The sequence below is a fragment of the Zootoca vivipara genome, chromosome 7 (genome assembly GCF_963506605.1).
Source record: "Zootoca vivipara chromosome 7, rZooViv1.1, whole genome shotgun sequence".
In the NCBI taxonomy this organism is placed as follows: domain Eukaryota; kingdom Metazoa; phylum Chordata; class Lepidosauria; order Squamata; family Lacertidae; genus Zootoca; species Zootoca vivipara.
In genome coordinates this window covers 4,587,220-4,599,714 of record NC_083282.1, presented here as the reverse complement: position 1 = coordinate 4,599,714, position 12,495 = coordinate 4,587,220, and the positions used below count along the sequence as shown (strand labels likewise).

Genomic DNA, 12,495 nt, shown 5'->3' with positions numbered 1-12,495 from the left:
TCTATTTTAATGCTAATAATAGGACCAATTTAATTCTTTAGCAAGTGCACTACATTTGCCTAATCACCACTTGTCACATTTTAATATCATGTAAACAGAATCTAAAAATAAATGAGATTACAAATTTCAATAATAATAATAAAAAAGAATTTTTTACTCCAGTTTAAACTAATAAGGTCCTAATTTTACTCCAAGGCTGTTTCCCCCATGCCCACTTGCCCCACCTAACCAAGCACTTCCTTTTACCAGTTATGGCTGGTATGTCAACCATGTCTATTCTGGGACAGGGACAGTCTGGCCCCAGTGATTCATGTACAGTACTGGTAACCTCACTAGATTACAATGTGCTCTATGTGGGGATACCCTTGGGGCTGGTCTGGAGGCTCCAGTTGGTACAAAATGCTGCTGTTGATGGGGGACAGACTATCACCAGCACATAACTCCAGTGCTCAAAAGCTTCCACTGGCAGCCCATACACAGTTGGGCCAGGTTCAAGGTTCTTGTGTTACTTTACAAGTTCCTTAATGACTTAGGTCCAGGATATCTCAAGGACTGCCTAATCCTTTCTATCACTGCTCAAACATTGAGATCTTCAGTGAGTCAATGTTAGTGGTACCCCATGGGCAGAATGCCCAGCTTGCCTCAACCATGAACCTTGCATTCAGTTTTGCAGGCCCAATTGTATGGAACTCCCTCCCAGTTGAGGTCAGACAGGCCCCCCTCAGTTAAACCTCTGGCACCAGCTTTGTGTTTCAGCAAGCACCTAAGTTTTAAATTATTTTTACCCTTTTCTGCTTAAAGATGATTGTAGTTTAAGTGTATGCAAACCGTTTAAATAAAATAAATAAAAGGTACTTTCTAGGTATGCAGGCTGTTTCTCTCCAGCAGGGGAGGGTACAAAACTTTGTTTAGCTTACACTATTTGGCGAGCAGAAGGATGCAAGCACTAAGGCAAATAAAGCTGTCTTACCATTCATTTCAATTGCTTTGACTTACCTTGGAACTATTAGGTTGGAAAAAGTTTGGTATCACTGTATCATTACTCAGAGTCTAGGACAGAGGTGAGCAACCTGTGGTCCCTAACACAGGCATAGGCAAACTCGGCCCTCCAGATGTTTTGGGACTACAACTCCCATCATCCCTAGCTAACAGAACCAGTGATCAGGGATTATGGGAATTGTAGTCCCAAAACATCTGGAAGGCCGAGTTTGCCTATGCCTGCCCTAACACCTGGTTACCCCATTGTTCCATCTCATCAGAATTCCTTCCTTCCCTCTTGTTTATGTCCTCCTGATTTTCCTTAGCTTTTAATGTGTTTTCCCCTACTCGGGTTACAAACTTAATTCGTTCCAGAGGTCCCTTCTTAACCCAAAACCGTTCTTAACCTGAGGTGCGCTTTCACTAATGGGGCCTCCCGCCGCCACGCGATTTCTGTTCTCATCCTGGGGCAAAGTTCGCAACCCGAGGTAACTACTTCCGGGTTAGTGGAGTTTGTAACTCGAAGTGTTTGTAACCCGAGGTACCACAAGCTAAATATTTCTATTTAACTTCAGAACAATTGAAAAAGTTATTATTTTATCTGATAAAAAGTATCAATCAGAAAAAAAATTGTATGACACCCCATCACCCACAGTCTGAGAATAATTTAGTAGGCTTCTGCCATATGTAGCCCATTAAAGTCAGAAAAGGAATCTTACTTTGAAGTTGCTTATATATACGCCTTATATATACACCTTACTTCACATCCCCCCCAAAATGAGTCTCATAAAAGCAGCTTACAAAGTATCAAACAAACATCAAAATTAACAATACTGTACTCCATCACTAAAAATACAGTTACCAGACTACCGGTAAGTGGCATCATGGAACAAGAACGGAAAGGGGCCATACCTAACAATCAATAAATTGAATTTAGCAACAGTGGAATCAAAAGCTTGTTTTCTCAGAAGGGTCTTCAATCCTGGAACACAAATAAAGAGGAAGATAACCTAAACTCTTGAGGCAGGGACTTCTACAGATATGGCACAACCATGGAGAATCCTTTGATGCATTGCTACCAATCATGTCTCAGAAGGCAGCAAAACACACAAGAGGAGACAGCAGCTATCTTAAAAGGTGGACAAATTCATGCAAGAGGAAACAGTCTGAAGCTCTTCAGAGCTTTAAAAGGTAATAACCCACACCCTGAATTGCATTAGGAAATGGGCTGACAGCCAAGGTAGGCAACATAATAAAGGGATTGTGTAATCCCTGCATTTTGCCTTAGTAAAGATTTTAACAGTAACTGAACCCTAAACAGTTTGAGGGCTTTAAAGGTAAAGGTAAAGGGACCCCTGACCATTAGGTCCAGTCGTGACCGACTCTGGGGTTGCGCGTTCATCTCGCTCTATTGACCGAAGGAGCCGGCGTATAGCTTCCAGGTCATGTGGCCAGCATGACAAAGCCGCTTCTGGCAAACCAGAGCAGCACATGGAAACGCCATTTACCTTCCCGCTGTAGCGGTTCCTATTTATCTACTTGCATTTTGACGTGCTTTCGAACTGCTAGGTTGGCAGGAGCTGGGACCAAGCAACGGGAGCTCACCCCATCACAGGGATTCGAACCGCCGACCTTCTGATCAGCAAGCCCTAGGCTCAGTGGTTTAACCACAGCACCACCTGGGTCCCTGGTTATAATGCAGGGGTGGCCAACTCCCAAGAGACTGTGATCTACTCACAGAGTTAAAAACTGGCAGTGATCTATCCCCCCTTTTTTTAGGAAGTAGGAAGGCCCATTTTTTGGGGGGGGGTCAAAGATGTTGAGTTTTTTCAGGGAGGAGGTAAAATGTTGAGCTTTTTTTGGGGAGCCACGGTTGTTCAGCTTCTTTGGAGGGAGCCAATGATCTACCAGTGATCTACCGCAGACGTCCAGTGATCTACCGGTAGATCACGATCTACCTGTTGGACATGCCTGTTATAATGGAGGGGGGACTTTGTATGCTTCAGAGTAACCCTATCAAATCCAATGGGCTTCCTTTTGAGTAGCCATGTTGAAAATTGAAGTTGGACAGTCTTCATTCCTAACCAGAAAACTTTTGTCCTTGGTTCCACCTACCCTGGATCTGATTCCACCTATGGCCAGCATGCAACCCTCTTGGTCTGCCTCGCCCCCTTTGCTTCTTTCCCGGCGGCGGTGCCTGAAGCAAGGCAGCAGCAGCAGCGACAGAGCTTCCTCCGTCGAGGGGCGCCACCGCCACCCGCTCAGCCCAGCCCAGCCACCCGACGCCGCACGTGCATGAACAAAAAGGAAGGCAGCACTTAGACTTGCTCAAGCATCAGTTTCCTCCCCCCACCCCCACACTGAGCAGGAGTTCTAGAGAGGATAGGAAATGAAATCCACGGACAGGTCCTCCAGAGCACAAGCCCTGCCCTCCCAAGGTCTCCCCTGCAAGGTGAAGGCAGGTGGCTGTTGTCTCTCTGCTCTGTAAGTGCTGCCTTGGCGGCCCCTTCTGGGTAGGCAGAGGAGCAACTCAGCCCTCTGGAATCCCACCAGGGAAAAGGAACCGTGGTGTCACTGGGGTGAGTGGAAATGCCCCCAAAACAGGGGGGGGGCGAGAGAAAGAAGGCAAGCAAGGAGGTGGGTCTTACATATTTCTAAAACATTCTCTGCCTCTCAGATCTCGCTCCTGTACTGTGCACTTCCCCCAGTTGTTAGCCAACCATACATGGTTTCTGATCTGCAAATAATTGCTCAAGGACTTGGACAATCAAGTACTGTGCAGGAATCTCAATTATGGATTGGTTTTTCAAAAGGAAATGTTATTGTAGATTAACCAAATTTGTACAGGTAAGAGACTGGTATATATTTACAAAGGTATAAAGTGCAGTTTCTCAAAAAGCAGAAAAAAATGCATTATGATGCACAAAAATAGAGACAGGTAAAGCTTCCCAATGAAGAACACAGTAAAACAATTATCTGATTATCCTACAAGGATGGCAAATAAGCTCTCAAATCAGGTGCACCATTTCAGATTTCAGTAAGGGGTCAAGTTTTTCAACAGAGTTTTAAACAACCTCTCTTAATTTATTCAAGATTACCTGCAATGCTTTTAATAAATATTTATTGTGGGAGTTATATTGCTCATAATAAAACTGTAGTAATGTTACCAACATGGAAATGAGTGCCCGTTTTTGGAAGTAAAGGAATCTGTGCTTTTCACTTAGCTACCTAGGACGCGGGTGGCGCTGTGGGTTAAACCACAGAGCTTAGGGCTTGCCGATCAGAAGGTCGGCGGTTCGAATCCCTGAGGCGGGGTGAGCTCCCGTTGCTTGGTCCCAGCTCCTGTCAACCTAGCAATTTGAAAGCACATTGAAGTGCAAGTAGATAAATAGGTACCGCTACAGTGGGAAGGTAAACGGCATTTCTGTGTGCTGGCCACATGACCTGGAAGCTGTACGCCAGCTCCCTTAGCCAATAACACAAGATGAGCGCCGCAACTCCAGAGTTGGTCACGACTGGACCTAATGGTCAGGGGTCCCTTTACCTTTACCTAGGACACAGGCTAATTCCAACAACAACAAACTGACCTGATAGGTGCTTATCGGGAATAATGACATGCAATCAGAAATATGGGTTGGAAGTGGTTATATTACCATATATGAACTATCCCTACTTTCCAAATCACAGTCAAGAGGCAACAAACACATACCTGATTTTGGAATTACAGGTCATTTCATTCTCAGGATAGTGAATATCAACTGCATCCTGGATGACTGTGCCATATTCATAGACTTTAATCTTCTTTGTCACCCCAGCAATAGCAAAATAGTCACAGTCTCGATCAAACTCAATACTAAGAAACAAAAATGCAACCAGAAAGAAATGCATAAGACACAAACCAAACAAAGCATATTCCTAGTTTTTATTATTATTTTATTTAAATTTATCAGAACAATAAAAAAACTTTCAACATTGGTATCATTTAAAAAGACCACAAACCTTTTATCTCCTATGTTCGCCGAAACCTCCTCTCACCTATACCATTAACTAGAAAACCCCTCCCTAAATGTAAATACACTTAATTAAAAATGGTGATGGAAGTTTAAACAATGGTGAAATAAACAAGAAGATGCCATGAGTAAAAAAAATGGGGGGGATGGTTTAGGGAAAGGCAATGTTGTTCTGACTATGTCTACTCTTCAGCATTATATAAAATGACACCATAGCGGGCCTACAGTGGTTGCTGGAGAATATCTGGCACTGACCTGGCCAGGTTAAGCCATGCCAGGGCATGACTGCCTTCACCTAGCCAGTGACTCTTTCTGAAATACTGACTTCTCCCACTCTGTGTGGTTCCACAATAGTTCTCCTGAAGCTGGAGAGCTTTATGCAGATGCCCCAGTGTTTTCTTTTTCCCCCAATTCCTTTTTACCTTCCACATTAACAAATACCCAAATATCAAAGCTGACAGCTCACACTGTGAAAGTACAGGGGAAGATTTGACCTGCGGTGTTTGAATAAATATGCTGCAGGGCAGCTGTCAATGGATTTCTTTTACAATTAGGAGTCCAAGTACACCTCCTCACCCCCCACATAGAGAAATGCCACTTTTAAGCTGGAAGAGCTAAACGTTAATGTAGGGAAAGGAGAAAAAAAAGGAGCAACTTGGGTAGATTCTACACTTTAGCCAGATAGGTAAAATCAATTGCACCAAAGCTTCAACACATGACAGCCAAACCTGCAAGTGCTTTTCAAAAAGCAGGACCTTCTTAAAATAGTTGTATTTTGTGTAGCATGAAGTAAAAGGCCAAATAGGATATTTCCATAAACACATGCCTCTCACTAAAGACATATTCTGCATCTACGGTAGTTTTCCCCTTTCCCCTTTGTAATATCTCTTAGGACTTGTCTAACGTTCTGATAACGACATCCCACATAGTCCTGCTCCATGCTATTGGCAGTCAGGAACGAGGAGCAGGTAACACTGGAGTGTTTTGATTTCATAACATGAGACAAGTTATGAAGTTATTATGGAAGAGAAGAGGAAAACTCTACAAAGGGAAGCTTTTCTCCTTGGGGGCAGTTTTGAGTTTATTGCAATGTCTAGTTTGGCTACGGTTAATGCACAGAATAGCACTGTAGCTTTATTTAGTGTTGGGGGGGGTAGTTAGGGGAGGGGGAGTACCTCTGATGGAGGACATGTCATGCTCCTTCTGGGGTACTTTGCCCACCTTTGGTCCCCACCCTGCACTCAGTTCTCACCTGTGGCTCCTAGAAGCTGTCAGCATGTGACAGCGGCCACATCCCGGGAAACAGCTTTGACTGACTGGCTGGCTAAACCAGGTGAGGGGAGCCGATGGGTCTCAAATCCTTACTGAGTTAGGGGCTTCCCCTGCATGCAAAAACAGACTCCGGCAGATTGAGTGGATGAGACAACATACTGAACCTCTGCAAACATACAGGTCTTTCATGGTCATTCTCCATGATGAGCTGAGAAAGCATCCTTGTGGCTACACAACGTTCCACTGAACCAAATTACTTGGCCACACCTCTGAAGTGGGAAAAATAGCCATCCAGTCTTGGTTACTTAGCTACGAGCCTGGGGTGCCAATTGCAAGTGAAACACTTGTTCTCCAAGTTCTGATCTTGAAGATGAATGGTGCCATTTGTGAGGTTCAGATTAATGTCTCAGAGAAATAACAATGATTACAGTTCAATGCTGATCAGGGAAAAATTAAAGGGGAGAGAGGCATGCTTTCAGGATTAATTTGTAGAAGCTTCCTAGCAGAATTGTATTTTGCTGTGCACTTGATCGCCTCACAGTGTTTTTCCTTGTCAACTTACTCTGAAAGGGTTTTACAACCTGGAGCCTATTCTACCACAATGGATTTATTTGTACCACAATCTTAATTGAACTGCTGTGTCAGCTACTGTTTCTTGCCCTGTGGGTTGTGCTTTGGCATAACTAAACTGATGTCAGCTATTCATCTACTTGGATTCAATTTATACCCTCAGCCTTCTGCTGTTGAAAGAGAAATATTACCATGTCTGGTAAAGGTCCATGTTATTAGAACTGAAAATCCTCTCTTACCTGAGGAGATTTTGCTACTGTTAAGACATGTAAGCTTTGAATAGTTATATTCCATGCTCTGTGTTTTCACTCCCTAAGAAGATATAACTTGTCAATACTAAAACCAGCATTTAAATGATGTGCCTGCAAAACTTAATGGGCTATCTAAAATTATTTCTAAGAATATAAATAGTGTGCAGATTAACCAATGACACTGTTTGTTTGAAGGTCAGAAGCCTGAGAGTCAGAGACATTGCAGAGGTAAAATCAACAAAGAAATAAAGAACTGCCTTGCCAATATTCATCTGCTGAGTAGAAGAGAAGAAAAACCTTTATTATGCACACGGTAGCTTATTTTAAAACTGCGGAGCTACTCAAAGTCCCAGTTATTCAGCCTCTATATATAAATAGAAGAGAATTAAAGGTAGCAGTTAGGACCATTCACAACTGCATAATGCCCTGAAGGAAACTCTACCTGCACAACCTGTTTTGCATAAAACAATACATTGGAGAAAGCATGAGCCAAAGAGACATATTGTGGGCTGGTTCAGACATAAGAACCCTTGACACGCCAGCGTCAGCACTTGCATAGCCTCAGAGATCAAGGACTGTTTGCTGACTGATGCCACTACGGTAACAGTTGGCACATGATGCACTGCCACTTAAAACAGTTACAGTTATCTTGGTGGTTCCGCAACAGTCAGGATATGTGATGTGTAGGTATGTGGCAATTCTATGAGGACAAAAAGTGAATCTAACAGGCAGTTTTCTGAGAATCTCACCAGCCTTAATTTTTTTAACCTTTTTTAGTCCTTACCACTGCAGAGAGAGGGGATGTAGATAATATATGCTGAAGTAACAGAAATGGCAAAATAATAGTTTTATTGGTTGGGAATGAGGCTTCTGCCCCTCCCACAATTAGTAGGACCAGAACAAGTTATGAATAAAGAGCAGAAACTGAAGAGCAAATGCAAAGTTAGCAACTGGGCAAGCTTGGTAAATCTGCATCATTTATATGGTGTACATGATTTTAAATGTTCCTGGTGGAAAATTGGATTGCCTGGGAACATAAAAAAAGAAGAACAACACAGCACTGTGGTACTTACAGTCCAAAAAGAAAGTTTGCTTTACAAATTAGCAAGCCAAAGTTCATGCATTATACAAGGACCATATTGTTTCTTGGAGATGAAAAAGATGTCCTCCTCCAAATGAACATCTGCAGTATCTTGTTATATACTTTTAAATAGGCTACAAATTAAGATTAAATGTTTTAAAAATCATTTAATTATCTGCAGATGGAGATTTCTTTGAAGCTTTAACAACTTTAATGGGAGATGGCATCTCCTAAATATCAGGGGCTAAAAATTATCAGCTAAAGCTAAATAAAAGAGGTCCCACTGGAGACTTAGTGGCTTACATTTATTAACTTCCTGAATTCAAAGTATGCAAATTTTATCCCTAAAAATTAAAAATCTCTCAAGCATACACAATAAAGCTATTTTTTAATTCAACATACTGTAGAGCCATTATAAGCAATGCCAGGGAAATCCATAATGAGACTATTGTTTTGACAATCAAGATGCAAAATACCAGAAAACAATTCAAGAAGACATTACAAACACTCTTAAGAATTGCCAAGCCAGTTCTGTTAATTGTATGTTATACTTTGAAGTGTGAGCATGCTTTAGGGCCATTGTATTAATCTAGACAATACTCTGGAATGGAGGGGAGGTGTAGTCCTACCAACTGAATCCTACATAAATGACCAGGTCCCATAAAGTTGGCACCATTCTAGAAGCAAGGGCTTCACAATGAACTACCACCAAACACAGCATTGCACATAACTGTCAGTATCTACATACTAACAGAAAACTCATTCTCTGAGCATGAACCATTTTGCAGTCAAAGCAGTAGGCTACCATTCACACCTAAGCATTGGCAAGCCTGGGTGAACAGACCCTGGAAGCAGTGTCCACAAAATAAGCAGTGTCCACAAAATTTGGCTAACAGCTAAAGATTTGAGGTTGCCAGGATCTTGTCCCTCTTTCTCCAAACAGGTCAACACACACACACACACACACACACACAAATTCAGTGTCTCATTTAGACCTTTATGGTCTAGGACTAGGTGAATGTTGAGGAACCTGTGACTAGGGCTGGGCAGTATCTGCTTCCAAACATTGTAATATATCACCAGCTAACCTCGTGATATCCAAAAATATTACAATGTCGGAAAGGGGGAAAGTAGGTGGGAAAGAACCAGGCAGTTGCCAGCCATGTAGATGATCAGCATGATCAGCTTCTGCCACTTCCTGGCGAGGCTGGACAGGCGGCACTACCCAGGTGGAGAGGCGCCACATGGCATAACACTGCGGAGCCCTGAGGCACCGCCGGCCTACCAGGAGCCAGCAGTTGTGGCTTGCCCCAGCAATAGCCTTTCGCTGTGTAAATGGCGGCTACCAGGAGCCACCCTCCAGAGCATCACGAGAGGCACAGGAGGCGGCTCCGTTCCACTCAGCGCTTGGTGTGAGGGAGGGAGGGAGCAGCCCACCGGCACTCACATGGCCAGGGAAAGAAATGAAGGTGCTGGCAGGCATGCAAGCCTCACACAGACTCCCGAGGTCGGCGTTAGGCCTGCGGAGTTAGGGAGTGGGCAACACCAGGTGGCTGGTTGAGGTCTCCGGATTGAAGCATGCAGTGCTGACTGCAGCTGAGGGCAAGCAGGGATTCACGATACATTGCCTGCTCTGAAATTCTGAAATCACTCTCGCGATTTTGACTTTAAACCGGTTTCAGGCAATGTATCGATACATCGTCCAGGCCTACCTGTGAGCCTCCCAATGTTGTTAGACTACAACTCTTATCCTGCCCGATCATGCCGGCTGGAGTTGATAGTGCCTGAGCCACAGGTTTCCCACCCCTGTCCTTAGTAGACCCTTGTGCTATCACAGTCAAGTCAGAGTGCTCTTACTAAACCTCAAACGTCTCTCTTATTCTGGCCCAAAGACAGTTATTTCAGAGTATTCTTCTAGCTATGCTTCAAGACAGCTCTGGCAAAACATGTATTTCAAACTAAGTTATTGAAATCAATTAGAATTCTGAACTGAAAGACCTGACACCCAAATCCACTTTTACTACATTAAAGAAATATGATGGGCCCTGGGGTCATAGAACCATAGTTGGAAGGGACCTTCCTGCCGGCTCCTCAGGAGAGTCCTTACCCATCTTTACACTCTGGCATCCCCTAGAGCAGAGGTTTTCAACCTTTTTGAGCCCGCAGCTCCTTTGACCAACCACATTCTTTCTGCGGCTCCCCTGAGGGATACGAGAGAATCCCCACTTACTTTGGAGTTCCATTCTGGGCTACCACATGGAGATTCCCTTGTTCCGCCCCTGCCCCTTTTGTGCACCATTTTCAGTGTGTGTGTGAGTGGGAGCATGTGTGCCAGTAGTTCACAAGTGCAGACTCCCCTGTACTTGGTAAAAACTTGGGCTGTTTTGTCATTTGGTGGTTTTGCCTAACCTTTTTATTAAAGATTAAAATTTAAGCAGTACAGCTTTGAAAAGGCTTTTAAAAACTTATGAGTCATTCATCGCCCTGCTCAATGCTCTTTTTGTAAGGTGCCATCTAATAAAAAAAAAACCTGAAAGATGATTCCTAAGCAGCCCCAACTGGCAGTGACTCAGCAGCTGGGATCATAGAGATGGGCTAAAGAGGTGCACACTCGAGCAGCACTCTTTCAAAGACAACCAACATCACATAGCACAGAGATACAGTGGTACCTCGGTTTATGAACTTAATCTGTTCCAGAAGTCCATTCTTAAACCGGAGCAGTTATTCAACTGAGGCGCGCTTTCCCTAAAGAGGCCTCCTGCCGCCAGTGCCCTTCCACCATTCAAATTCCGTTCTTAGACTGAGGTAAAGTTCGCAAACCGGGACACTACTTCTGGTTTTGCGGAGCTCGTAAACCGAATAGTTCTTAAAGAGGGTTGTTCTTAAACCGAGGTACCACTGTACATGAAAAAGTAGAGAAGCACATCTCATTGGTCTGTTCGAGTAGGGAGTTACTGGCTTTGAATGGAAGCCGAGTTTTGTTTTCATCTGAGGGAGGGAAGGAAGGAGGAATGGGGGCTGGTGCTGCTCGTGGCACCTCTGACCATCATTCAAGTCACCCTAGGGTGCCATAGCACGCTGCTTGAGAACCACTGCCCTAGAGTTATTTGGCACCACAGGTCAACCCTGACAGGTGGGTGGGGACTACCCACATTTGAGAATCCAGGGTGTCATATTTCATTTCCAATGGACTCTCTTTCCTCCCCGAATTGGTTTCACAGACCAAGCCTGGCCCACAGGCCTGAGGTTCCTCACCTCTGCCCTAGAGATCATATGACAGATGATTAGCTAATTTAGTATTAGTGCCCCACTTTTATCACCAGGATAACTGACCATAGAATAGGCCGGCCAATTATTAGATACGGTACCTCTATCAACCAAATACAGAGCATCAAAGGCAAAGATGTAAGGTAAGACACTATCGTTAATTCAGAATCCCCTTGGATCAAAGCACACCAACTGTACTTCTATCAAACTATTTGATATTTATACGAAATATGCAGAATCAATGTTTAAAATCATTTAAAAATCAATTTAAACAATTAAAGGTTGCTCTAACTTCTGAACTCGCCCTAACTGCTAACAGAGGCAGGTAGAGTCTCTTCGCAGGAAGAATACTGGAGGAAAGGAATATAAGAAAAGTTCAAGCATTCTAGGTATTTTCCATAATTAATCCCTTAAATTTGTAACTTCCAGTGACAAGGAGGTATGGAAACAAGGAAATCTGTACCAGTCGCAAGCCAAGCACAGTAAAGTGAGCCTGAAGAATGAGGAGACATGGATTTCTCTCATGCATCTTCTACCCTATTATGAAGAAGTTAAAATCAGAAGTGAGAGAGAAAAGGCTCATGTCATAGTCTGTTATTCGAGTACTATGGCAAGAGGCTGCCATCGTATCTTCCTTATTCCCACATGGAACCCTTTCCCAGTACCATGGAGGCCAAAACAGAAAAATGTACCCATACGATGTTGTAATTTTAATGTTCTATATTTCCCCCCTCATTATGGAACTCAAGATGGCATACACAGAGTTCTCCAACAGTCCTCCTGTCTAACTACTGAGCAGACCTAGATCTGCTTAGTTTCAGAAAGGTGGTGGTGCCATATCCCATCAGAGCATACACCTCAATCACAGCTCAAGCAATCAGTTCTTAGTGTAGAAAGCATAGCAAAGAGAAGGGGAAAACCATACATGTATTTCTCTCTAGCTCACTAATGAGGTTGTGGTTTTCTGAGAAGCTCTGAAATAAAGTTCTGCTACGTAGCCTTTAGGCCATCCTAACATTTTGCCTATGCAAGAGTAACTATGTGTACAGCTGAAGAGGCCAAGCAC

The 12,495-nt window shown here is 43.5% G+C and overlaps 1 protein-coding gene across 2 annotated transcripts in view; it reads right to left on the bottom strand.

Moving 5' to 3' along the window:
• Positions 1-12,495, bottom strand: part of COP1 (COP1 E3 ubiquitin ligase) — a 110,621-nt gene that overhangs the window by 63,076 nt on the left and 35,050 nt on the right. For both annotated transcript variants that reach the window (XM_035121329.2, XM_035121331.2), the window contains exon 12: positions 4,688-4,831. In XM_035121329.2, the coding sequence (XP_034977220.1) occupies positions 4,688-4,831 (144 nt within the window). The remainder of the gene's footprint in view (positions 1-4,687; positions 4,832-12,495) is intronic.